At 49.4% G+C, this 27716-nt stretch overlaps 2 protein-coding genes across 6 annotated transcripts in view; both read left to right on the top strand.

The window, feature by feature from the left end:
- The first annotated feature begins 244 nt into the window (after positions 1-244).
- On the top strand, positions 245-1156 carry CCDC166 (coiled-coil domain containing 166). Its single transcript, XM_014602042.3, has one exon. The coding sequence runs from the start codon at positions 263-265 to the stop codon at positions 1154-1156; it is 894 nt and encodes a 297-aa protein (XP_014457528.1). The 5' UTR covers positions 245-262.
- Positions 1157-1860: 704 nt separating this feature from the next.
- Positions 1861-27716, top strand: part of MAPK15 (mitogen-activated protein kinase 15) — a 40640-nt gene continuing 14784 nt past the window's right edge. The window contains exons 1-9 of one of the 5 annotated variants that reach the window (XM_014602046.3): positions 1861-2126; positions 2616-2714; positions 3137-3166; positions 10329-10419; positions 15933-16063; positions 16353-16516; positions 17781-17920; positions 18900-18957; positions 21700-21837. In XM_014602046.3, coding sequence (XP_014457532.2) covers positions 2058-2126; positions 2616-2714; positions 3137-3166; positions 10329-10419; positions 15933-16063; positions 16353-16516; positions 17781-17920; positions 18900-18957; positions 21700-21837 — 920 coding nt within the window. In that variant the 5' untranslated portion in view covers positions 1861-2057. Of the gene's footprint in view, positions 2127-2615; positions 2715-3136; positions 3167-3517; positions 3575-9776; positions 9898-10328; positions 10420-15932; positions 16064-16352; positions 16517-17780; positions 17921-18899; positions 18958-21699; positions 21838-27716 lie in introns of those variants that run through there. The other 4 variants (XM_019496372.2, XM_014602045.3, XM_019496375.2 and 1 more) reach the window with 4 other exon arrangements.

Genomic DNA, 27716 nt, shown 5'->3' on the forward strand with positions numbered 1-27716 from the left:
ATTCTTGTTCTTTCACATTTGGGGAGCTGCATATTCTCGACTAGCTTGGCATGACAAGCTGTTTTCAAATACCACCTATCAAACTTTTGCACACATATACAACTCAACCTTAAGTAGAGACCAAGCCTGAAAATGCAATGCCAGACTGTTAAAAGCTTCCTAGTCATAATCAAATGGGAAATGGGTTATTCAATCGTAATACGAGACCCTCAAAGCTCCAATTCTGTTGCCTTTTACAGCACCTGGTGCTTCAGCGTAGAACATGGCGTCCAAGAAGCGGCAGCCAAAACAGGGAGTCGCAGATCTGAGGAAAAGCAAACAGGGCACGAACAGCAAGAACAGCGAACGGCCCCGTGCAAGCTGCAGCACAGACCTGCTCGTCCCCGAGAGGGAACGGTACCTGCAGAAGGAATGCGAGGTCCTGACCGAACAGATAGACACGTACAAGAAGAGAGCGGAGCACTTCCTGCAGGAGAACGAGTTTCTGGACAAGGAGGCGCAGCAGATGCAGCAGAACAGTAAAGTCTATACCACCTACATGAGGAAGCACACCCAGAAGTGCCAGGACGCTGTCGTGATGCTGAACGACCAGAACCACTCCGATCTGAGCGCCGTGCGCAGGCAGAAGGAGCAGATGGTTGCGCACTACTCCGAGGAGGAGAGGAAGCTGAGAAAGAAGCTACTGGAGCTGGAGACAAAGTCCGCGCTCATGAGCAGGGAGGTGGGGGACCTGCAGCCCTACAAGGACCTGCAGCAGGAGCAGCTGATCAGGGTCAGGGAGCTGGAGAAGGAGCTCCTGCTCACAAAAATCCAGCACACGGAGCAGATGCACAAGGTCAAGAGCAGGTTCCTGCAGGCCAAGTCCGACTACTCGGCCGCGTCCCGGCACAAGGTGCAGGCCCTGGCCAAGAGCGCCGAAGAGGCGGCCGTGCGCTGCCTCATCCAGCACATCAGGCGGGTGAAGGCCGAGAACTGGCGCCTGCGCCACCAGCTGCTGGGCCTCCTCCGGCGCTCCGGCGTCCTGCGGGCCTACCAGCACCAGCTGCGAGCGCGGCAGCACCAGCTGCTCCGCCAGCACCAGCACAGCCAGGCCCTGGCCCGCCTGCGGCCCTGGCTGCAGCGCCCTGGCCACGGGGCCCCACGCAGGCCGACCTGAGCACGGCCGGGCCGGGCCGGACCGCGGAGCAGCAGCGGCCAGGCCTCGCGCCCACGGCCCCCACAGCCCCGCAATAAAGTGCGCGCTCCCGCCTCCCCCGCTGCGTCCCGCTCTCCGCGCACGAGGCGCCCCCGCGCCGGCCCGCTCCACCCTGCCCCGGCCTGGCGGGCGGGCGGGCGGGCGGCCGCTCCAGCCGCAGGAGGCTGTGTGGGGCTGCGGCAGGAGGCCAGGGGCGCAGCCTGCCGGTGCGGCCGCACGTGCCCGCCACAGGCCGGGCAGCAGGGCCTGCGGCGCTGCCAGCCCGCCCGTCCCTGCGTGCGTCCGCCCACGGGGGAGGGGGGTCCAGGGGGGCATCCCCGGATGGGGACAGGGGCCCCCGCCGGCTCGGCTCCGCCCCCACCGGTGACGTCACGCCCGGAGGGGAGGTGGGGGGCATCCGCGGATCGGGAGAGGGGACAGGAACCTCCGCCCGCTTGGCTCCGCCCCGGCCGGTGACGTCACGCCCGGAGGGGAGGCGGGGGGCATCCGCGGATCGTGAGAGGGGACAGGAACCTCCGCGCGCTTGGCTCCGCCCCCACCGGTGACGTCACGCCCGGAGGGGAGGCGGGGGGCATCCGCGGATCGGGAGAGGGGACAGGAACCTCCGCGCGCTTGGCTCCGCCCTGGCCGGTGACGTCACGCTCGGATGGGAGGCGGGGGGCATCCCCGGATCGGGACAGGGGACAAGGGCCCCCGCCCGCTCGGCTCCGCCCCCGCTGGTGACGTCACGCCCGGAGGGAAGCCGCGGGGCGGGGCGGGGTGGCTGTACGCATGCGCCGGTCTCCTGCGCCGTTTCCATGGCAGACGCGGTCAACAGCCGGGGGCAGCGGGGTCCCGGCGTGCACCGCGGCGCAGTCCCAGCATGAGCGCGGCCGAGCTGGAGGAGTGCGTGTCGCGGGCCTATGAGATCAAGCGGCGCCTGGGCAAGGGGGTGAGCGCGGCCCGGCCCGGCCCTGCCCCTGCCCCTGCCCCTGGACCCGTGGCCCAGCGCCTCGTGCCCTTGGCCGGCCCGGCCGCTCTGCCGGCGCTCGGGGTGCTCTGTGCCAGCTGCGCGGCGGGGAGCAGCAGAGGCGGTTCCGCCTGCCCCCCCCTCGGCTGCCTGCGCGGAGTCGGGGCCGGGCGCGGGGAGGCGGCCGCAGTCCGCGGGCCGCGGCTGCGCGGGGCGGACGGGGACGGGGACGGGGACCGGGACCCCGCTGCCTGCCCCAGCCTCGCCTCGCCCCGCCCCGCCCCGCCCCGCCCTTGGGCTGGGCACCCCTCCGCTCCAGGCGCGGCTTGCTGCTGGTCGCTTCTTTCCCTTCCAGATGCTTAGCGCTTCCCGTTCTCTGTTCCCGCCTTCTGAGAGTCCCTTCCCCCTGCGGCGGGCCCTGAGCAGCTCTGCCTGCGAACCATGATTCTGCCTGCCGTCCTCTTCCCTTAGGCGTATGGCATCGTGTGGAAAGCGGTCAATCGCAGGACGGGAGAAATCGTTGCCGTCAAGAAGATCTTTGATGCTTTCAGAAACCGAACAGACGCTCAGGTGAGGAGCCGTGCCCCGCCCTGCTCTGGACGGCATGCGTGGGGATTCTCGAGACCCGCAGCCTGACTCGGGCGCAGGTCTCTGGAGCTTATTCACGCAAGTTGTTAAAGGCAACAGCTTAGTAGGGGTTTTGATATTTATATGGGAAACAGGAATATCATGCTCCACTCTTACACAGTCCAAATAAAACTATTTCTCAACACGCAGACTAGCAGGACACTTCCCACATAGACGTGTGTGATTAAGTGGTTGCTCACTTAGGCTTTTAAACCATGGACTGTAGGCACCGTTTCCTGCCCTCTCCCCCAGGTAGGGAACCTCTGCTCCTCCATGAATGAGCCTTAACCTTCTCACTGGCCAGTCGCTTCTCTTTCCGTCCCTCATCTTTCTGTGACAATAATAAATGTTTTCATTTATTTTAGAGAACGTTCCGAGAAATTATGTTCCTGCAGGTAAGTGCCACCTGCCTTCCACCCCGTTAAGTGTTGTTCGGTGTCCTCAGTGTCTCTTCCAACAACTCTTGCCTCTTTACTTCTCACCCTTTCGTCAAAGTGCAAGTGCACACAGCTTTTATCTCCTTTCATTTCTCTGTCATTCTTTTTCTGCATTGTGTGTCCACCGTGACAAATGATCATTGTACAATGAGTCTGTCTTACATTTTTCCTGTGGTTTTGCTGTTTCATCTACACTTTTATCAGGAGTCCTATTTTGTGATTAACTCCTACCTCTCCTTGCACCTGTCACTTTTCTTGGTCATATATCTTGCTTGTTGTCAGTCCTTGATTTTTTTTTTTTTTCATCAGGTATATTAGATGTTTTAGTAGGGAGACCATGGTGTCAGGACTGGAAGATCTTGTCAGGTATGGGGGGAAATTAGGTTCTCATGGCTAGAGGCCCTTGTTTGGTGGGATAGGAGATGGGAGATGTTTGTGAAGAAGGAAACCTGATTCCTTGAATAAATTGAAACTTACTAGAAGCCCTTATAAAATGGGTTGTAAGAAGTAATTATGCATGGATTCTCAACTTTCTCTAAATCCATCAGTATACTATCTAAGAATGTATTACCTTAGTTTAAAAATAAAGATATTTCTTCAAGGTTATAGCTACAGTGGTACAATCAATTCTACACTGAAAGCAACAAACTAAAATGTTTAGCAGCATCAAAATTGATTCCACAAGCACTTAACTGCCAGCAAGCTGCCTGCCCCTTTCCCTGTTTAGAAAACATACAGTCCACATTTACCACAGAGCTTGTTAAGCACAAATCCCGTCAAAATTTGTGAAGTCATTTTTATTTTTGTGTATTACAACAGAATGTGGAAGGCTGCATACAGTTCTAGCATGCACAGTTTAAAGAGGATGTCAGACAACTGAAAGAGAGTGTTTTAGTAGTGTAGTTGTGATGGTCTTGGGCGGGGGGAGTGAAAAGCAAGATGTTTGGTGATATCTTTTATTGGACCAACTCTAGTTGGGAGAGAGATCTCTGTAAATCACAGACTTGATCTTGGTAGATCACAGACTCAATATGAGCTTGCAGTGTGATACAGCTGCACAAAAGCAAATGTGGTTTTGGTACGTATCTATAGAAGCATTAGTTGGAAGACATCAGAAGTGATGGTGCCTCTCTACACAGCATGGGTTAGGCCTTATCTAGAGTGTTGCATGCCGTATTGAGTTCCACACTTAAGACATGGAGAAATTAGAGGGTCAGAAGGTGGGTGGCGAATAAGTTAAAAAGCTTGGAAGTCAAGTCATATGAGGAGAGGTTGTCAGAGCTACGCATGTTCAGCTTGCAGAAAAGGCGCTTAAGAGGGAACACCTTTTCTCTCACTACAGAGAGTAGGACTTGGGCCAGCAGACTGAAGTAGCAAAGTAGGTTTAGACTGGATATCAGGAAAAGCGTTTTCACTGTTAAAATGGTGAGGCAATGGAGTAGACTGCCTGGGGAAGCTGTGGATTCTCCCACATTGAAGGTGTTCAAGAAGAGGTTGGACAGTCACTAGTTAGGGATGATCTGGCCTGTGTTTTACTATGGGTATTTCCCTGGCTTCTGGGCTTTCTTGTTGCTTCGTGGGGCCAGAAGAGATCTTTTCTTTTTTTTCCCCTCCTGCTGCTACATGTGTAAGGCTCGTGGTTTGTTTGTTTTTTGTTTAAGCCTTTCTCAGAGGCACTGGGTATTGACTGCAGCCAAGGCTGGTGATTTTGACTGGGGTGTGCCAATGCTATTGCTGGGACTTAAAGCCTCGTTAGAGGGTCTTGCCCTTCTACTTGGGGAGCACATACCAACCAAAAGGAATAGTTAGAAAGTTAAGGGCTTAATTCATTGCAAGTTCTCCTGTGTATATACAAATATAATTTTATGATGTGATATGGACTTTGGGGGTTTTTGCCTTCCTCTGTAGGAGGTGAGGGGATGGGATGGGAATGTCCCCCTTCTTGGGCTATCTCCAATGTATTTTAACAACCTTTGCAGCAGCAGGACATTGGCTGCCATGGTCCCCCTGCTTCACCTGTGGCAGATTAGGGTGTTATGTCTTGTGTTGTGTCAGGGTTGGGTGTGTAGTTTTGCTGAGAGGCTAGCCAGTGGATTTGTATGGGATGGTTTGGATAGGGATGAATCCTGCCTTACTAAACTCAGACTATTTGGTCTGTATTTTTTTCTTGCTTGTTCTTAGTTTTGTGTTGGTATTTTTTTATTTCAATTTTCTGTGCAATTGAGATAGAAGAAGGGGGAATACTCCTCCAGTACTTGGAAGAAGGAGTAATGAGGGTTTTTTTTACAAAGTAATCAGTGACTGACTCTTTTTGAGAGTTCTAGTGTTTTAGAATTTGGAACAGGAGCTTGATATTTGGGGATGGTATTAAAACATTACCAAAAACCTGTCCTTGCCAAAACAGGGTTCAGTTTTTTCCAGGTAACAAATGTAGGAAAATTGTATTCGTATATACACAAGATAATTTGTAATGAATTAAGCCCTTCACTTTCTAACTATTCCTTTTGGCTGGTGTGTGCTCCATACCATCACTGAACTTTCTGAAGCAGACATGTAGAACTGACCTTCTAAACTGGAAACAGGCAAAATGGTGGTGCTGATGTTCCAAAAACCAGAAGATATATAGTAGACAAGGGGGGATTGTTAGAAGAAAAAGTGATCCCATAAGGCAATTAACTAAACCCACAAAAACTGAACTCTGTCCTTCCTTTGGCACAACCTTCTTTAGGTGGTCCTGCGCAAGGCACCAGAACTTTCGCATGTGGCTTCTGTTGTTCTGGATAGCTAGTTTGAAATGCTTTGGAGTTGTTCTAGTGCTCTTACATTTCAGTTGAAAGACTCCCATTAGTGCGCTGTGTATCAGACCTTTAGGATTTTTAGGGTTTCTCAGGAGTAATGAGCACTCCCAACCATGGTTAAAATCAATGGGCTGTAGATGTTTTATTACTTCCAAAAAATAATTACTCCTGGACGTAGTAGCTGAGGCTGATGTCATCTTCCTGGACTTTAGGAAGGCCTTCAACACAGTCTTGCACCCTATCCTCATTGGGAAGCTAGCAGACTGTGGAGTGGGCACCTACACGGTCAGGTGGGTGTCCAACTGGTTTAGGGACCACACCCGAGAGTGGTGGTGGATGGGTCCTTCTCGGCCTGGAGGGAGGTGGGCAGTGGGGTCCCGCAGGGTTCGGTCCTCAGACTGGTATTACTCAATATCTTCATCAGCGATTTGAACGAGGACGTGGAGAGCACCCTCTCCAAGTTTGCTGATGATACCAAGTTATGGGGCAAAGTTAGTATACCGGAGGGCAGGGAGCAGATTCAGGCCGACCTGGACAGGTTGGATCAATGGGCAGAGAGAAATAGGATGCAATTTAATAAAGATAAATGTAAGCTACTCCACCTGGGAAGGAGGAATCCCCAGCACACCTATAAGTTAGGGAGTGTCCTTCTCAGCAGCTTGGAGGCAGAGAGGGATCTTGCAGTCATAATTGACTCCAAGATGAACATGAGCCGACAGTGTAGCGAGGCCATCAACAAGGCCAATTGCACCTTGTGCATTAGCAGGTGCATGTCTAATGGATCAAAGGAGGTGATGCTCCCCCTCTATGCAGCACTGGTCAGGCCGCAGTTGGAGTACTGTGTCCAGTTTTGGGTGCCGCACTTCAAGAGGAACGTGGAGAATCTGGAGAGGGTCCAGAGGAGGGCCACTCTCATGATTAGTGGCCTTCGGGAAAGACTCTATGGGGGGGAGGTTGAGAGAGCTGAATCTCTTCAGCCTTCACAAGAGACAGCTGAGGGGAGATCTTGTGGCCGCCTATAAATTTATTAGGGGAGGTCAACGGAGGATAGGTGATGTGCTGTTTACTAGGGCCCCCCAGGGAGTGACTAGAAATAACGGGTGTAAACTAGTTGAGAGTGAAAAATTTCTTCCTAATATCTAACCTAAATCCACAGTAAGGGTGGCCAGGATCTGGAATGGACTTCCAAGAGAGGTGGTTCTTTCACCTAGCTTGGAGATCTTCAAGAGGAGGCTAGATAGTCACCTGGCTGGGGTCATCAGACCTCGGTCCTCTTTCCTGCCAGAGGCAGGGGGTTGGACACGATGATCCATTGTGGTCCCTTCTGACTCTACAATCTATGAATAATGGGCTCGTTGTCTCTCGGCATCCAGTCACTACTCCTGAAATGCACAGAGTTAGTGGATGTTTGCCTGGACCTCTATATTCCTCAGTTCCTCATAATATCGTAGAATTGGTCTGGAAAGGTCCTATGAAGGTCATTTTGTCTAGCTTCCTGTTCAAGGCAGAATCATTCCTATCCAAACCATCCTGTACAAGTGTTTTGTCTAACTAACCTGTTTCTAGAGCTAAAAAAATGCTGTCACATAACTACAAGGCATATTGCCCAAGACCACTGAGAGCACCCTACCCTGTCAGAGGTAAAGCAGGGGGATGAGGGGTCTCAGTGTCCCACCGCTACAAGGGTTGTTAAAATGAACTTGAGATAGCCAAGCAAGATGCCTGTGCCCATGCAACAGATAATGCAAGTAAGTCTCTGTCCCATAAGCTCTGGGGCAGAGAAATCACAAATATTTCTAAGGTGCTCAATGCTACAGTGATAAGTACCATAGAAAAGATCATTAGGAAATTAAGAATTCTGTCATCAGTGCAAAATGTGGATTTTAAACTGTAAAAAGGAACCGAACCATATGGTGGATGGTGAGGATAAACTTGACTTTAATGCTAACGCTTAATGACATCAACTGTGTTAAATCAAAATAATCTCAGATTAATGACTGCATGACAGTTCACTATGATGATTTCTTAATGTAGTTTACATCAAAATTATGAGGATTTATTTTAGGTTCCTTAAGAGTGCAAGATTCAAAATTGATTTATAGATTGCTTTTGGGTAGCTCGTGAAGGTAGAAGTGAAAGTTTCTTTGGAATATTGGAGTGTATTATTAACAGCGTCATAGGCAATATGTAGGTGGAAAGAAGAGCACAGGTCTTTCCTCTCAGCTATTCATGCTTTTCATGGTTTTGGATGCCTGGGGTTTATTTTTCTGAAATGTTGACTAAACATCATTTTGTTTGCTAATAATAATATTGATAACGCCTTCTCAAGTATGCTTTTGGAAATGATCAAGCTGGCGTAGTAATTGAATCAAGGATGGACAGCTGCTTGTTCAACATCAGACAATTTCAGAGCAAAAGGCATATCACCCAGCTCACTATCCAGGATCCACTCTTCTCAGATGAAGCTAAATTTGTCTCCAACTCAACTGACAAATTGGAGATCATGATGAAAATGCACCAGGTTTGGTATGGTAATCACCAGTATCAAGAAGACAGTTGTCATATCACGGGGCACCAACATCCCACCCCAAATCTACTTCAGTAATGAAGCTCTGGACAATGTAGATCACTTCTGCTATCTCAGCTCAATTCTTATCAGCTCACTTAGCCTTTCTAGAGGGCCTGATGTGAGAATTGGCAAAGCCTCAGTCACCTTTGGCAAACTTATCTCGCATGTCTGAAATAATAAGCTGCTAACCCTGAACACAAAGGTGTCTCTATCAGGCCTATGTCCTCAGTACCCTGCTTTTACAGCTGTGAAAGCTGGGTCACGTACTCCAAGCAGGAGCGGAGTTACTTGGGACTAACGGATCACCAAGAATGAGATCCTTGAGAGAACTGGCGTCCAGTCTATGCAGACTGTGCTGGACGCTTGCAGGCTTCACTGGCTGGGACATGTGGAGTACATGCCTCAAGATCGTCTGATAAAGGCTATGCTTTATGGCCAACTCAAGAACTGCCTGTGACACAGAGGAAGGCCAAAGCTCTGATACAGTGACAAGGTCAAGCAAGGTCTCAAGAAAGTCAGTGTTCCCACTGACAACTGAGAGAACCCTGCCTATAACTGCTCAGTCTGGAGAAGCTGGATCAAGGCTGGTGCAGTCACCACAGCAAGCTGTCAGAGAGCCCAGGCTGAAGCCTGCAGGCAAGCCAGAAAGCAGAGTATGCTTCAACCTTCACCTGGCAAGTGGACCTGTAGCCCCTGTGGGAAGGCTTGCAGCTCACGCATCAGGCTTTTCTCCCTGCAGCACAATGCCAAACACCACTGACTGACTGACTTGTCATGTCTGCTTTCATCTGTCAAGATGTTGTACAGCCTTGTCACCCACTAAACATAATCTTGTTTGATAATAATAATATTGAAGACACCGTTATTATCATACTTCTATGATCAAATGTTTCTTTGCTTTAGGTATTAAATGTGTAAGTTAATATTTAGGGTTGGTTCCGAATTTGGGTTAACAGTTTTTAGATTTAAGGTTTGTTTAAAACTAACAAAGCAAGTTCTTTTTCACATTGTACGTAATTGAGGTATGGAACTCATTGCCATAAGACAGTGGTCTCCAACCTTTTTATGGTGAAGATAAACTGGTGTTTATTTTGAAGTGTAATAGGAAGCACTGCGTGTTGCGTTTTCCTACCGCCACTAGCTTGTAAAGGAAGGTACTTGATGTTGTGTTTGATCAACACCTGTTTGTCTCTGACTGCAGTGTATGAGGCTCGCAGCATACACAAAGACCACAGGCTCATTCAGCGATGAAGGCTCAGAGTTTTATTGTCTGCAGTACACAGTGCTCTCCTTTCCATTAGCCTGTGCTTGCCTGCAACAAGGTATTAGCACAAACTACATCTGCCAGGCCAGCACAAAGTTCCTGGTTTCCCAGTTCCTCTTTTCTGCAGATCAGTCCATATATAACTAACAAAAACATTTTGACTAAAAGAAACTGAATAATATATTTGTACTGCACTGTACCTGTCATGCATCCTGATCTGTGTTCCTTTTCTGTCTTTATTAAATGAATATTGCACTGTCCTGTCCCTGATACACCTGGCTTCCCTTCCTGCCAGTCTCATGCTGTATGAGCAGTTCATGTATCAGTCACTGTTCTACTGTCCTAGTGAGGCCTACATTGGTCAATGCCTTGGCAAAGCTTCTATGCGAGTACTGTATGTGCTAATGCTAATCAATGCTTGTACTGCCCAGTGCTCCAGTATAGCCTACATTTGAGTCTCACAAGTGGGTGTTTTTTTTTTTCCTGCAGGAATTTGGGGAACATCCAAACATTATCAAATTGCTTGATGTCATACGAGCCCAGAATGACAAAGACATCTACCTGGTTTTTGAGTCTATGGGTGAGAACCACTTCTATTTGGGCCACTTGAATTCTTTCTCTTGATTCATTACCATGAAAGCAGCAGACTATAAAGATTCTTTTGGGGGATTGGTAGGAATATTAATCTAGGCAGATGGATCAATGAGGATGGTAGACATGCTGGTTGGGTGGAGCGAATGGAGAGGTAAAGCAGTGATATGGCTTTAAAGTAGTTACATGAGAACAGAATTGAAAGACAGCTTACAAGGGATGAAGAGAGAGGTAAAAAGTGAATGGGTGTCTATGTGCAATGTGATTTTGTTTAGGAAGAATTAATGGAACAGGGAAGTGATTTAGGGTGAAAGTGATTCATACTAATATCGACCATTGTGTGAGTATGCTGAACGTATGCTTATAACAGGGTTGCCAACTGTCAGTAACTTTGTCAATAAAAAATCCAGTTAAAATGGCTGTCAGTAAAGTGTAAAACAAACAAACAAAACTTTCAGTAAAAACACTAAGCAGCCACAGCTTGATTGAAACTCTGACAGACCGAGCACAGCACTGCCACCTCGTGTCCAGGTGGGAGCACACAATCCTCCAGGATGTGTTCTGTCAGCCACGTGCTGCAGCTGCTGCTGCTGCTGCTGCTGCTGCTGCTGCGTCATCTCAGGGTACCTAAAATACTTCTGGGTTGCAGGTGGTCCATGCCCAGATGAGGGGGGTGGGCCTGGCAGGGTTAAGGCTGGGGAGGAGATGGACTGGGGAGAGGCAGCATGGTTCAGGATGCAGTCAGGGATGTCAGAGTGTAGGGGCAAGTAGGGGGCCCCTGGCAGGGGTGGGGGGGCAGCACAGTGTAAAACCATCACTGCAGTCAAGCAGGAACGCCAATCCTAGATTTGTTTTATTTTTTTTTTTACTGTATGCTTTTTACTGGCAACCACATATTTTTTTACTTTTTTAGTATGATTGATATACAACCCTTACATTTGAATGCAGCCCTTTTAACAGAGGCCTAGCAGCAGGACAGGGACTGGCAGAAGAATTAGAATCATAGCAAGTTAGGGTTGGAAGGGACCTCAGGAGGTCACATCTAGTCTATCCCCCCCACTCCCCCCTTTAAGCAGGACCATCCCCAACCAGATCATCCTAGCCAAAGCTTCGTCTAGCTGGGTTTTGAAAACCTCCAAGGATAGAGTTTCCACCATCTCACGGGGTAACCTGTTCCAGTGTTTTACTACCCTCCTTGTGAGAAAATTCTTCCTAATATCTAACCTAAACTTCCCTCGCTGCAACTTGGGACTGTTGCTCCTTTTTCCATCATCTGCCACCACTGAGAACAGTCCAGCTCCATCCTCCTTTGAACCCCCCTTCAGGTAGTTGAAGGCTGCTATAACACCCCCTCTGTCTCCCCTTCTTTAGACTAAATAAGCCCAGTTCCCTCAGTCTTTCTTCACAAGTCATGTCCCTCAGACCCCTCACCATTTTTGTCGCCCTCTGCTGGACTGTCCAATTTCTGCACATCATTTCTGTAGTGGGGAACCTAAAACTGAACACAGTACTCTCGATGGGGCCTCACCAGTGCTGAATAGAGGGGAATAATCACTTCCTGGGACCTACTGGTAATGCTCCTACCAATGCAGCCCAGGATGCTGTTAGCATTTCATAGATTCATAGATGTTAGGGTCGGAAGGGACCTCAATAGATCATCAAGTCCGACCCCCTGCATAAGCAGGAAAGAGTGCTGGGTCTAGATGACCCCAGCTAGATGCATATCCAACCTCCTCTTGAAGACCCCCAGGGTAGGGGAGAGCACCACCTCCCTTGGGAGCCCGTTCCAGACCTTGGCCACTCGAACTGTGAAGTTCTTCCTAATTTCCAGTCTAAATCTGCTCTCTGCTAGCTTGTGGCCATTGTTTCTTGTAACCCCCGGGGGCGCTTTGGTGAATAAATACTCACCAATTCCCTTCTGTGCCCCCGTGATGAACTTGTAGGCAGCCACAAGGTCGCCTCTCAACCGTCTCTTGCGGAGGCTGAAAAGGTCCAGGTTCTCCAGTCTCTCCTCGTAGGGCTTGGTCTGCAGGCCCTTGACCATACAAGTTGCCCTTCTGTGGACCTGCTCCAGGTTATCCGCATCCTTCTTGAAGTGTGGCGCCCAGAATTGCACGCAGTACTCCAACTGCGGTCTGACCAGCGCCCGATAGAGGGGAAGTATCACCTCCTTGGACCTATTCGTCATGCATCTGCTGATGCACGATAAAGTGCCATTGGCTTTTCTGATGGCTTCGTCACACTGCCGGCTCATGTTCATCTTGGAGTCCACTAGGACTCCAAGATCCCTTTCCACCTCTGTGCCACCCAGCAGGTCATTCCCTAGGCTGTAGGTGTGCTGGACATTTTTCCTCCCTAGGTGCAGCACTTTGCATTTCTCCTTGTTGAACTGCATCCTGTTGTTTTCTGCCCACTTGTCCAACCTGTCCAGGTCTGCCTGCAGCTGTTCCCTGCCCTCCAGCGTGTCCACTTCTCCCCATAGCTTTGTGTCATCTGCAAACTTGGACAGAGTACATTTGACTCCCTCGTCCAAGTCACTGATGAAGACATTAAAGAGTATCGGTCCAAGGACCGAGCCCTGCGGGACCCCACTGCCCACACCCTTCCAGGTCGAGACCGACCCATCCACCACGACTCTTTGGGTGCGACCCTCTAGCCAATTCGCCACCCACCGGACTGTGCAGTCATCCACATCACAGCCTCTTAACTTGTTCACCAGTATGGGGTGGGATACCGTATCGAAGGCCTTCCTGAAGTCTAAGTATACGACATCCACCCCTCCTTCTGTGTCCAGGCGTTTCGTAACCTGGTCATAGAGAGAGACTAGATTGGTCAGGCACGATCTGCCCGCCACAAACCCATGCTGGTTTCCCCTCAGCGTAATTTGCCCTGCCGGGCTCTCTCAAATGTGAGCCTTGATAATTTTTTCAAAGACTTTACCAAGGATGGAGGTGAGACTGACTGGCCTATAGTTGCCCGGGTCCTCCTTCCTCCCCTTTTTGAAAATGGGGACCACGTTAGCCCTTTTCCAGTCCTCCGGGACTTGGCCCGTGCGCCACGAGCGTTCGAATATTCCCGCCAGTGGCTCTGCAATGATGTCGGCCAGTGCCTTCAGCACCCTCGGATGGAGCTAGCACCCTCGGATGGAGCTCGGATGGATGCCCTTCTAGGCAACAAGGGCACGCTGCTGGCATCTATTCAGCTTCTTGTCCCCTGTCACCCCCAGGTCCTTTTCTGCAGAGCTGCTGCCCAACCAGTCAGCCCCCAGCCTGCACTGGTGCATGGGATTGTGCTGTCCTAAGTCCAGGACTTTGCACTTGTTCTTGTTGAGCCTCATGAGATTTCTTTTGGTCCAATTTGTTGAGGTCACTCTGAATCCTAGCCCTACCCGCCAGTATATCTACTACTTTCCCCAGCTTGGTATCATCTTCACACTTGCTGCGGGTGCACTGTGCGCCATCTTCCAGGTTGTTGACAATGAACAAAATCAGCCGCAGGACCCACCCCTGGGGCACTCCACTTGATACCGGCTGCCGACTAGACGTTGAGCCATTGATTTATTACCCTCTGAGCCTGATGCTTCAGCCAGTTTTCTATCCAATTTACAATCCATTCATCCAACCCATACCTCCAGTGGAGGACTGGAAGAGGGCCAATATTGTGCTTATCTTCAAGAAGGGGAAGCGTGAAGGCCCGGGAAACTACAGGCCAATTAGCTTAACTTCTATTCCAGGGAAAATCCTAGAAACATTCATAAAAAGAGGCTCTTTTCCCCTGGGCACCACCTGTGATAACAAGAAATAACATCCACAAATTGATTGAGAGTAGGTTCAGGCTTGATATCAGGAGGCATTACTTTACCGTTAGGGCTGCCAGGCTCTGGAATGGGCTCCCAAGGGAGGTGGTGCTCTCCCCTACTTTGGGGGTCTGCAAGAGGAGGTTGGATAGATATCTGGCTGGGGTATTATGATCCCAGCACTCATTCGTGCCAAGAGCAGGGGGTCGGACTTGATGATCTGTTCAGGTCCCTTCCGACGCTAGAAACTATGAAACTATGAGGCTATATGTGACAGACTTGCAGAAGGCATGATACTGAATGACAGCCAGCATGGCTTCATTGCGGGCAGGTCTTCTCTGACCACCCTCATTTCTTTCTATGATCAGGTGACTCATCACCTGGACTAGAGAAAAGCGTTTCACATCACATACCTCGATTTCCAGAAAGCCTTTGACCTGGTATCTCACAAGGTGCTGATCACAAAACTGGAAGATATCAGACTCAGCTGCGGGACCGTCAAGTGGGTGCGAATCTGGTTGCGGGGTAGGGCACAGAGAGTCCAAATGAATGGATCGGTGTCATCCTGGCGAGATGTGGGCAGCGGTGTACCCCAGGGGTCAGTACTTGGCCCAGTGCTGTTCAATATCTTCATCAACGACTTGGAGGGGGTGAAAAGCTCATTGGCCAAGTTCGTGCACAACACCAAGATATGGGGGTGCGGACACACCCCCAGATAGGCTGCAGATACAAGTAGACCTAGACAGGCTGGCATGTTGGGCAGAAGGGAACCAGATGAGGTTCAACATAGAGGAATGCAAAAGTGCTGCATCTGGGAAGGAAGAACCCCCAGCACACCTACAGGCTGGGCATAGCTAACCTGACCAGCGCTACAAATGAACAATAGACTGCAGCATGAATATGAGCCAGCAATGTGACGCAGTAGCCGCAGCACCAATAAAACTCTGGCATGCATCAATTGATGCATCTCCAATAAATCCAGAGAAGTGATTCTCCGACTTTACTCTACTCAACATTGGTGTGGCCGCAGCTGGAGTATTGTGTCCAGTTCTGGGCACCGTACTTCAACAAGGACGTGCTAAAGCTCAAGAGAGTCCAGAGAAGGGTCTCCCACATGATCAGGGACTTGCATGACAAGCCATACGAGGAGAGGCTGAGGGATCTCGGGCTCTTCAGCCTACAGAAAAGAAGGCTGAGGGGGGGGACCTGATTGCGGCTTACTGTTATATCAGAGGCGTACATCAGGGGCTCGGTGAACAACTGTTCAGCAGGACGCCCTGGGGGGAAACTAGAAACAATGGCCACAAACTCCTGGAAGATAGTTTCAGACTGAACATTAGGAAAAACTTCTTTACAACAAGGGTGTCCAGACTATGGAACAAGCTCCCCCGAGGTGGTGCAATCACTTACCCTAGAGGTCTTTAAGAGAAGACTGGATAGTCACCTAGCTAGGGTCATTTGACTCCAGATGTCTTTTCTGCTCATGCAGGGGGCTGGACCCGATGATCGTCTGGGGTCCCTTCCAGTTAACCAATGTTAAAGAGGTTATGGTATTCTCAAAATCACTGTATATTTTCAACAGTCGCTTTGCTCAGCTCCTGCTGAAAGTGAGCTAGAAACGGTGGTATTTAGGAAATATACCTGATGCCCTATCTTTGGGCCTCTTACATTTCCGACCAATAATTTGTTAATATTTTGTATTACAGAGACAGATTTGCATGCTGTGATCAAGAAAGGGAATTTATTGAAAGACATCCACAAGTGTTACATTCTCTACCAACTATTGAAGGCCACCAAATTCATCCATTCGGGAAATGTCATTCACAGAGACCAAAAGGTGCATTTGCAATCATTAGTCCTTACCTAAAGGGAAGTGTTGTACTTTCAGCGAAGGCTCGCTTTAAATGGTTTATGGAGAGGTGTGAAGGAAGTGAGGAAACAGACAAGACTGTGTCACAACTTGAAAGGAGTAATGCATACCTGCTTTGTCAGTTGTCTCCTGAAACACTTACTCATGTTCTCTTGCTTGTTCTAGCAGGAGCAGCTGCAGCCTGGCATGGGTTTTCTTATCCTTCCTGTTTTGCACAGAGAATAAAGAACTTATCATATTGTGTATTCATCTACAGCCTTCAAATATCCTGCTGGATGCAGACTGCTTTGTTAAGCTTTGTGATTTTGGTTTGGCCCGCTCCTTGTGTCAGATCCATGAGGACCAAGGCAACCCTACACTAACAGAATATGTGGCAACACGCTGGTACCGTGCTCCTGAGATCCTGCTTTCCTCTCACAGGTAACTGAAAGACTGGGGAACAGTTTGCTTGATATTTTGGAGATGGACTGTTCTGAGACAGTTTAGGAATTCAGTTCTTGTGGTATTACACCTTTACAACATTATCAGGAAAACTTATCAGCAGAGGTAAAAAACTTGTAGTCCTCCTATATCATAAAGACTGGCACATGTACTCCTGTTTCCAGCTCAGACTTACACATGTCTATGCACATCTAAACTCTCTTCTCTACACTCATCTCTTACACAACAGTTGGCCTTGCCACTCACTCGTATGCCTCTCCCTAGACTGTTCATCACCCCCATTCACTCACATTTACCCCTGTTCATTAGTTCTCTTTGGTCAGCCCTTCTTCCCCAGTCTGGACTTAAGTATTTTCTGATGGTGGGCTTTCTTCCTCACTTTTTCGCTACTTTCCTTGAAGCAGTGCTTACCCTATCCCTGTGGAGGGGATTGGGGGTTTTCGTTTATTAATTCTTTTGTTCAGAGGTAAAAGTGATTTGTTTTATATAGTATTTTTTTCCTTCAATAGATGTAGGAAAGGGACTATGTTGCCCTGGGCGGGAGTGGGCAGGGATCAGCCCCATGTGGAATACCCTGGGGGCAGCCACGGGCTGAATCCAATCAATTGGTGGGTCAAATCCAGACTGTGGGCTGTATTTTGCCCACCTCTGTTTTAACATGAGATAAGATCCAGGACATTTGGTCTGGCATAGCCACCCTTACCCTATGACAGTTTTTATTTTAATATTTAATTTTATTATTTTATCAAGGATGGAAAGGAAATTTTACTGTATTTTAAAAGCCAAAATTATTTTTCCTTTGTCTTTGTTCTGCAAAAGTTAATTGTTTAATTATGTAAACACAAACTGGGTTCAGACCCCAGTTACAGAATGTGGATGTTTTGACAAGCTGTCACTTGCCCATTATTCACCTTTTATTCTGCTTCAGTAATTGTCACTCTTATCTGGCTATTTATGGTTCCAAGAGGTTTCTTTGCTGACCACTTAGGTTCATTGCTTAGAAATTAGCATGCATTTTGATTTTTAGTTTGTTGCAAATAAATCCCAGCAAGGTAGCACACAGTTGTTTCCTTTATTTACCTTCCTTCTTAAGCACAGGACACTGGTACAACCTCCCTGTTGGAAAAAATTAATACATTTGGATTTCCTTTTTATGTGGGAAGGCATGACAGAAGGTAGGGGATAACTGTTACGAACATATTGGCTTAGCTCTTATCCTATTGCTCTCTGGTCTTTTTCTTAGCTACACAAAGGGGGTGGATATGTGGAGCATTGGTTGCATTCTGGGAGAGATGCTGCTTGGAAAACCTCTTTTCCCTGGAACATCCACAGTGAATCAGATAGAGAAGATACTGTGTGTCATTCCTGCCCCATCCCCAGAAGGTGAGACTGTTTTCCATGAAGGGGAATATTTAATGAGGAGAGAGATGGGAAGGGTGGGAAGAAAGCAGCTCAGTTGCTTCAGGGAAGATGTCAATCATGAGTCATTCTTCGTCCCTCCCAGGAAGTCAAAAAGGCTTTAAGGAGAGGAATGTCAGGGAAAGTATGGAGAATAAAACCCTAGGTGATTAGGTGAGAGGAGAACTTGCTGCTTCCAACAATCTTGGAGGTGGCTGATGACAGGGTAGTATATTTTAAGGTAACTGATGTAATAACCAGGCTCTCTGGCCTGGTCTGATCTGAACCAGAGCTAAGAACCTGCACTTCATATATTTTAGAGCGGGAAGGGATTATTATGATCTGGCTTGATCTTTCACAACATAGGCTTTAATTCCACCCAGAAGTTTCTGATTATGCCAATATCATATGTTAGAGCTAGCATACAGTTTTTGGAAACATAACCATCAGGTAATGGAGGATTTACCCCATTTATCAAGAGTAAATTGTTCTAGTGGTTAATTATACTTAACTGTATTTAACTGAACCTTAGTTCTAGTCTGCATATGTCTAGATTCGGCTTCCAGGCATTCGATCTTGTTATGTCTTTATTTGCCAAATAAAGAGCCTCAGCTGACAAAAATCTCCCAGTGTAAGATCTGTAAGGTCCTTATCCTTACTTTTCTATCCCCTCCCTATACAGCACCTGCTGTTGTATACAGAAATGTTATTCCATTTTCATTTTTAAAATAGAGCTAATTCTTACATTGAGCACCTTACAAGGAGCTATGAAGCTGCATCCATTAATTAAAGTAAAGGAATTAAGAGTCTTTCTTAGAAAGCACCAGAGAAGAGTAAAGGGATGAATTCTCTCTAGCAATCTTAACTCCTTAAACTCAAATGCAAGCTTTCTTGTCATCGGCTGTGCAACCCTGGGATGTCAGTTATGCCTGTAACATTCACTGAATCTATTCTTTATTTGCAGATATTTTAGCTATGCAGTCAGACTACAGAGCCTCAGTTATCAACCGCATTTGTTCCAGGTGAGCCTTCTACTTTGTTTTCATTTTTTTTTTTAACCAGGACATGGAGGGAAAAGTTCATCAGCCATTTATCAGTGGTTTCCTTTCTCTGCAGATTCACTAACTGCAGATTCTCTGCAGGTTAGTTACCTACCAAATTCATGACTTTGCGATTTTCACAGAAACAGTAAATTTGGACGGTCCCTTGCAAAAAAGCATGGGGACTGCGAAAAAGTGTGAAATGGGCAGCAAGTGGACGAAAAAAAGTTGCAAAAACAAAAGGGCAGAAAGCCCTGGGATCCTGAAGCACAGGGAAGGGAGGAGGGGAGATTTTCACAGTGGGGGTATGGTCCCCCCCACCCCAAATGGCCATCTGTCAGTCTGTGGAAAGGGCCAGGACTTCCAGGACCCCTCACCCAATCAGACGTGTGGAGGGGGCCTGCTGCACTCCACCATGAAAATGGCGACCAGCACTGTACTTGGCCCTCAGGGGACAGCCACCCTGTATTAGGTAGGTCCCCACCTATTTGATAGAAACAATAACTGAACCTAAGAGCAGACTCTGACAAGATCAGTGAATATTATTAATTGAAAAGCTTTTTGCTTGCCATGGCCCAAATTTCAGGTCATTAAGTTGTGAGGTTTCACAGTGGTACACTTTCTGATGTTCTTAATGCTGCTTGGATGTGTTTGATGCAATTTGTTCTTAAAAGGGAAACGGAAGTTGTCAGGTAAGTGAATCAAAGGTCTTGGATCCTTGCCTAATGCATGAGCATGGCATTTGATCTGTTGAGACCACTTGCTTGCAGAGGACATATCAGATGTGTATGAATTATTTTTTTTTAAGTATGTATATTTGTTCCCAACCTGTAGGGACTACGAGTTACTTAGACTGTAAGTAAAATGAAGTCTTAAATACCTGGAAGTCTTTATTAGAAGCCTTGCTTATCTTACAGAAAAAGCCAGTGTTAACTAGTAGGATATATAGCTCAAGACAGAGGGTGGCCTCCACCCTTGTAGCAAACACAATTCTTCTTTCACCGCTACTTATGAAAAACAAGCAATTTAAAAATAGGTCATGTTACAACAGTGCAATTAGGTAGATCATACACGAGTGCAAAACCAGCCAGATGTGGATTACAGGCAGAATTTCCCTTTTTGGGTTCAGTCTTTGAATCTGCTTGAGCTGGTGGACACCCTGGCATGTTCTGCACCGTCTCTTTAAGTTACATAAATGGTGTTCTTGGATCAAGGGGTAATTCTACCTCTCACTGAAGAATTGAGTTCTCAGTTCTCAGCTTCTGTTGAATATAGTCTGAGGAAAAACCCTTAACTTGTAGCCTAGCCTTTTCCTTAACTATAGTTTACACAACTGGCTAATCCAGTCTTAACCTGTTTCACTCATGCTTACTTGCATCCTGTTTCTCCTTTTTTTTTTCTCTTTCCTTCTTTTATTTTTTTTTATTCTCTTCCACGTTCTTCCTAGCAAATAAAGAACTTTGATTAAAAAATTATTTTTTGAGTGGTGCTCTTATTCAAGAACAGTTTTGTAGGACAAATTACACTCTTTACTTTTTTAAGACGTCAACAAGATTTCATGTTGATTCTGGCTGACAGATCTCAATTTTCCATCATCTTTATTTAAAAAAAACAAAGCCAACAAATAACATTTTTTTTCACTAGTGTTATGCCTATGTGTACGCATCTCTTCATATATCTTATAACAGGTTATTACATACACTCCCCTGGGACTTGTATCTCCTCTGGCTTTTGGACTTCTCCCCTTGTGTTTGCCTATCCATTGTGCTTTGTGATACCTGAGTGGGAAAGGACACTTCTGTCTTTGCCTTTCCTTACTGACACCTTTGGTAGTTGTAGTTTCAGAAACTCCTTAGCACAGCAGGTGCTGAAGGATGAGAGCTTACATAATCCTGTTTGTAAACTTACCAAGGTCTATTTTAACACTTGTTAGGTTGCTTGCTCACACATCTTCTGGAAGGCTGTACCAGAATTTTACTCCTCAGATGCTTAACAACTTTTCATTTGCAATCTAAATTTACTTGCAACCAATTTATACCCATTTGTTCTTCTGCCAGTATTGTCCTTTGGCTTAAATAACCTTTTCCCTTTTCTGCTTTTTATGTCCTCATGGGATGAAATATTAAATGAAATATTAAGTTAAGTTCAAATCAGTTATCAAAGAAAGATATTGGGTTAGCATGGCATGATCTAACATGGGTAAACCCAGAGTTTTTATTTGCTTTTCCATGTACTTCTGTCTTATTCTTTCCTTCATTTTTTTAAACTTTTTATACTATTCAGGCAAGGCTTAGGGGTCACCAGCTGCACAGACCGTTTGTTCCTTTTCACTGTCAAATCAGTATAAGAGCGGAATAGTGATTACTATGAAGTTACAAAGGGATTTGAAATCCTGATGAAACAAATGGCTTTTTTTCTAAGTGGACTTTTAAAAATTTAGTAAGATTATTTGTGCGCGTGTGTTGCCAGCAACTTTAATTTACAATCTTAAACTGATAAAATTATATTTTGTTTTTCTTCACTTTGTGTTACTAACAATTAGAAAACTGACAGGAGTTTCTGTAATTGTAGTTTGTCAAGTGAGAGACTTCAAGAAAACTATACTGCACGTGAGTGCAGTCTGAGGTGACAGGTTTTACCTCTATGATATTTCCAGTGCTGAAATATAAGGCTTTTCAGTAAAATTGGGCAATGTGAATTACAGTTTAATTTCTTAATTTTCAGACAACGAGTGACATTTGAGGAACTTTTACCTTCATCTACACCCCCTCTAGCTCTGGACCTTCTAAAGAAGCTCTTGGTATTCAACCCTGATAAACGGCTGACAGCTGAGGAGGCCTTGCAGCATCCATATGTGAAAAGGTGAGAAGGGGAGGGGGAGCAGATCGAGACCCCTCACAGTGCAGGAGGGAATGGGACAGGGGCAAATTATTCACCCTTGCCCTGTTCCCTCCTACACTGTGGGGAATGCCCCACGACCCGGCTCGGCCGGGTTGTGGGGCAGTTGGAGCCTGGCAGCTCCTCCAGAGGCATGGTGCTGAGGAGCTGGGGGGGCAGGCATGTGCCCACCCTGATCTGCGCACGGGGCAAGGGTGGGCTGCAGCTGCAGGCTTGGCTCGGCCTCTGCTCCCTGCCTTGCTGCTGCTGCTGCTTTGACAGCAGCATGGCGCAGCGCCATGCGAGTCCTGCCGCTGGCCAGGCTGGGCAGCAAGGCACATGGTGCCACACTGTGCCGTGATTGTCCCATGACCTGGCCCAGCTGAGGCCCCATTCACCATGAATGGGGCCCCGGCCAGGCCAGGTCGTGGGGCAATCAGACCCCAGCAGGTTGTCCAGGGGTGTGGCGTGGGGGAGCCAAGCAGGGAAACATGTCCTCCCTCCCCCAGATCCCCTGCGGTGCATGCAGTGGCATTACCCACCTGCCCACACCCCTGGAGGAGCCGCCAGACTTCAGAGGCCCCCATTACCCCCCTCCCTCCCTCTGCTGAGAACAGCTCGGCATAGCCCCAGCCCCACTACCCCCGCTCCACGTCCTTCCCCCAGTGGCGGTGGCAGGCTTCCCTTCCCTTCCCTTCCCTTCCCTTCCCTTCCCATTCCCCACTCTGCTGGCTGTTGTCGGGGTGGGGGAGGGACACACGTGGTGCAGCATGTCGGCTCCCAAGCCCCCTCCCCGAGCCCCAGCACAAAGTTGTGCCCTCGCCCGCCCAGGCCAGCCAATTGCCACCCACCCTCTCGGCGGCACGTGCACAGTTGTCCCGGAGCATTATGGACAGACAGACAGATGGACTAAGTCTTTTATTATATTAGAACTAGCATACTATCCTGTTTTCCTCTCTGTGCTATGGTGAGCCTGCCCGTTTCCCCCACCACCGTGGCAGGTCCAGCCCCATTTTTCTCCCTTCCATGCTGAGGCAGCCCCGGCCCCATTGCCCCCCTGCTCTCCACCATGGCAGGCCAGATCCCAGGAGTAGGGGAGGGAGAGCTTGCCCCTCTGTACCTCTCAGCCAGCACCCTGTGCCGCCACCACCTCCAGGGAGCAGGGCGGGAAGGGCAAGGGCAGCAGTGCTGGCCTCACCCCCCTCCCCCTCTCCCTTGCCCCTATCCCCGCTGTCATGGTGGTGCACCGTCACCACCGCCTCCTGTCTGAAATGCGCTTGGTGCACTCTGATTGGCTGCTGAGACAACAAATCAGAGTGAAAATAAAGTGTTACAGACAGACAGATTTATATATATACTGACTAATTGCCTGTCAAGAATGACCCAGGGTGAGGGGGCAGGGGCTGAGAGATAGTGCTGCCACCTAGTGCCCCATGCTGCTGCTGTTCTGCCTCTTGCTGGGAGCAGGGTGGGGAAGCCCCAGCTCCCCCACCCTCTGTCCAGTCCTTGGCATGGCTTCAGAATCATGGCGGCGCTCCCCCATGCTTGGAGCACTCTGGCTGTTTCCATCAGCCAATCAGAGTGCAAATAAAGCGTTACGGACAGACAGAAAGACTTAGGCTTTTATAATATTAGAATAGAATAGCGGACAGGTATCTGGATGTGAGCTCCCAGTATGATCCTTGACAAATAAATTTAATGCAATTTGTGTGTGTATAAGAAAAGGAATAATAATAATAAGTAGCGGTTAAAGAGATGATTTTTATTTCTGGATACATTAGTGCCACTGTTGCCAAATACCATACCCAGTTCTGGTGGTCATGTTTTAAAAATGATTATTAAGAAACTAGCAAAGTGCCCATCAAGAATGAACAACAGGCAGCGGGGACAGAGCACCAGCACCCACCACCCCGCACTGCCACTGCTCCACATCCACCCTCGTGCAACACCCCTCCCCATGTCCGGCCCCATGTGCCCTGCTCCCCACACACACACCTCAGACACACACCCACACACCACACCCAACCACACACACCCAGCCAGCCACACACCACATACATGCCGCTGCCCCTGCCGGGTGCGCTCTGCAGCCAGCGGGTGCTCCTGGTGCATGGAGTGGGGTGGCGTGTGGCTGCAGGGTGCCGCACGGGGAGCATGCATGGGGGATGCACCCCACCCTGCGGCTGCATGCTGCAGCTGGTGAGTGCTGCCCATGCCACCCCACCTGCTGCCCTTGCAGCACCCTGCAGCCATGTACCACACCCTGCTGTGTGGGCTGCACTCCCTGTGACGGCTTTCCTGGTGGCACCCTGTGGCCTTGCACCTGGGCAGGCACTCCCCACATTGGGGGGGGACAGGGCTGGAGGGAGGCGCAGCCATGTGCTGCAGCTGGCAGTTACTGCCCACGCCCCCCAGCCCACTCTCATAGTTTCATAGTTGGTAGGGTGGGAAGGGACCTGAGTAGATCATCAAGTCTGACCCCCTGCCACAGGCAGGAAAGAATGCTGGGGTCAGACAACCCCGGCAAGGTGTCTATCTAGCCTCCTCTTAAAGACCCCCAGGGTAGGAGCGACGACCACTTCCCTTGGAAGTTGGTTCCAGATCCTAGCCGCCCTGACAGTGAAGTAGCATCTCCTGATATCAAGCCTGAATCTGCTCTCTGTCAGCTTATGGCCATTGTTCCTTGTTACTCCCAGTAGTGCTCAGGGGAACAGGGACTCTCCCATTGCCTGGTGATTCCCCTTGGCCAGTTTATAGACAGCTACCAGATCCCCCCTCAGCCTTTTCTTGTGGAGGCTGAACAGTTTCAGGTCCCGTAGCCTCCCCTCGTAGGGCCTGTCCTGCTGCCCCCTGACCATGCGAGTGGCCCTCCTCTGGACCCTCAATGTTGTCCACATCCCTCCTGAAGTGCAGCGCCCAGAACTGGATGCAGTACTCCAACTGGGGCCTGACCAGTGTCGCATAGTGGGGGAGGATCATCTCCTTGGACCTACTTGAGATGCACCTGTGGATGCATGACAAGGTGCGGTTAGCCTTTCTGACTGCATCCCCACACTGTCGGCCCATGTTCATCTTTGAGTCAATGATGACTCCAAGATCCTTTTCTGCCTCTGTGCTGGTGAGGGGAGTTCCCCAGCCTGTAAGTGTGCTGCTGGTTCTTCCTCCCCAGGTGCAGCACCTTGCACTTGTCAATGATGAAACCCATCCTGTTCTCATCTGCCCACCCCTGTAACCTGTCCAGTGTCCAGATCTGATTGCAGCTTGTCCCTTCCCTCTAGCGTGCCCATCTCCCCCCACATCTTAGTGTCATCTGCGAATTTAAACAAGGTGCTATTCACCCCCTCGTCCAAATTGGTGATGAAGATGTTGAACAGAGCAGGCCTGAGGACTGAGCCCTGGGGGACCCCACTGCTCACATCCCTCCAGGTCGAAAAAGACCCATCCACCACCACTCTCTGGGTACGCCCCTCCAGCCAATTGGTGACCCATCTGACCGTGTAGGCATCAACACCACAGTCGCCTAATTTTTTTAATGAGAATGGGGTGAGAGACAGTGTTGAAGGCTTTTCTAAAGTCCATAGAGACTACGTCCACCACAACGCCTGCATCCAAGGATTTAGTGACCTGATCATAGAAGGCCACCAGGTTGGTCTGACAGGACCTGCCTCTGATGAACCCATGTTGGTTGCCCCTAAGCATAACCTCCCCTGCCGGTCCCTCGCAGATGTGCTCCTGGATAATTTTCTCGAAGAGCTTCCCCAGGACTGAGTTAAGACTAACAGGCCTATAGTTTCCTGGGTCCTCCCTCCTCCCTTTTTTGAAAATGGGGACCACATTGGCCCTCTTCCAGTCCTCTGGCACCTCTCCAGGGCACCACGAATGCTCGTAAAGCTGTGCCAGGGGACCCGCAATGACCTCTGCTAATTCTCTCAGCACTCTGGGGTGGAGACCATCAGGACCTGCTGATCTGGATGCATCCAGTCCCACCAGGAGGTCCTTGACTAGGTCCACTCCAACCCTGGGCCTGGCTGCGCCTCCCCTAGGACTGTCAGGGATAATGATGGGGGGCATGACCTGGTCCCTGCTCAGAAAAATGGAGGCAAAGTTGTTAAATAAGTTAGCTTTGACATCTGGTGTGACCATCAGGCTTCCTAGCATGTCCTGCAGAGGCCCTACGTTACCCGGAACCTTCTTTTTACCCCCTATGTATTTAAAAAAGGACTTCTTGTTGTCCTTGATCTGGGTTGCTAGTCCCAGTTAAATCTTCGCCTTACCCTTCCTAACAGCCCCCCTATAGCCCCGAGCAACCGAGGTATAGTCCTCCCTGGTCATGGCCCCTCCCTTCCATTGGGTGTACGCCTCCTTTTTATCCTTGAGAGGTTCCTGGATGCTTTTTGTTAGCCAAGGGGGCTTTTGAGCACTCTTGCTCCCTTTGTCCCTTGTTGGGATTGTCACCCTTTGAGCTTGGAGGATTGTCTCCTTAAGAAACGACCACTCTTCTTGGACTCCCAACTCTCCTCCCCTCCGGGACCTCAGTCTCTCCCTGACTAATCTCCTTACCTCACTGAAAACACGCCTGCTCTCCTTGCGGCACACTGCAGCCGTGCACCCCACTGTGGTTGGTGGGGCAAGTGGGGGGGGACGGGGCAGGGCTGGGGTACACCACCTGTAGTATTCATGGCAGGGCATGCCCTCCATGCTCACTCCCTACACAGCACCCTGTGGGCATGCGCTACACTCCTCCCATGTTTTGGTGCTTCCGGCACAGGGTGGGACATGGCACGTGACTGCGAGGTGCCACGTGGGGAGTGGGCATGGGGGACACGCCCCGCCCCGCGGCCACGTGCTGCATTTGGTGGGTGTTGCCCGTGCCCCCCTGCCCACTCCCCACATGGCACCCTGCGTCCACGTGCCATGTCCTCCTCCTCCCTGCATGGGGCTTCCTGTACAGCACCCTGTGGCTGTGTCTGGGTAGGCATTCCCGACGGGGGGCTGGGGAAGGGTGTGGCCTCAGGGTGCTGAGCGGGCAAGGGGGTGTGCCCCGCTCCCTGGACACGTGCTGCATTTGGTGGGTGCTGCCTGCACCCCCCTGCCCACTCTCATTGCAGCGCTCTGCAGCTGCACACCCTGCTGCAGGTGGCAGGTCACGCAATGGGAGTGGGGCGCAGGGCCCCAGGGTGTTGCATGGGGAAGGGGCATGACGCCTGTGGCACACGGGGCAGGGCACGCCCTCCATGCCTGCTCCCTGCGTGGCACCCTGTGGTCGCACACCACGACCCCCCCCCCCCCCTTTGCTGGCTGTCGGGGGGAGGGGGGGACACTGGTACAGAGGGGCAGGTGCATGGCCACAGGCAGCCCTGAGGGTAACGGGCAGGGGGACACAGTTAGAGCCCGCCAGCTGCAGCACTTGGCTGTGAGATGGGGTGTGCCCCTCACACCCGCTCTCCAGGTGGCACCCTGTGGCCATATGCCATGCCCCTCCTGTGTTTTGGTGCTCCCGACATATAAAAATAATATCTTCTTATTATAATAGAGTTGGGACAGAGAAGAGCTCCAAAAACTACGTATTTGAGGCTTCATAAAGGATGGATAAAATATCTTAAGAGTAGGTTCTATAAATGTCTTGGACTGTTCCAATCATCAAACAGTTCAAGAAATGACTTGAAAAGAGAAAGTGGTAAGCACTGTTTAATCTCCTGGAGAAAGGTGTAAGAAGACAACTGAAGCCACCCCAGTTGAAATAGAAAATATGACTTAATCCTGCTCACTGTAAAAAGGAGAAAAAAAATTAACCACTTGAACAAATTGCCACAGGAAGCAGTAGGTTCTCCACCTCCAGGGTAGTCTTGATCTGAAGACTTTCT

This window comes from Alligator mississippiensis, chromosome 3, assembly GCF_030867095.1.
Source record: "Alligator mississippiensis isolate rAllMis1 chromosome 3, rAllMis1, whole genome shotgun sequence".
NCBI classification, from domain to species: Eukaryota; Metazoa; Chordata; order Crocodylia; family Alligatoridae; genus Alligator; species Alligator mississippiensis.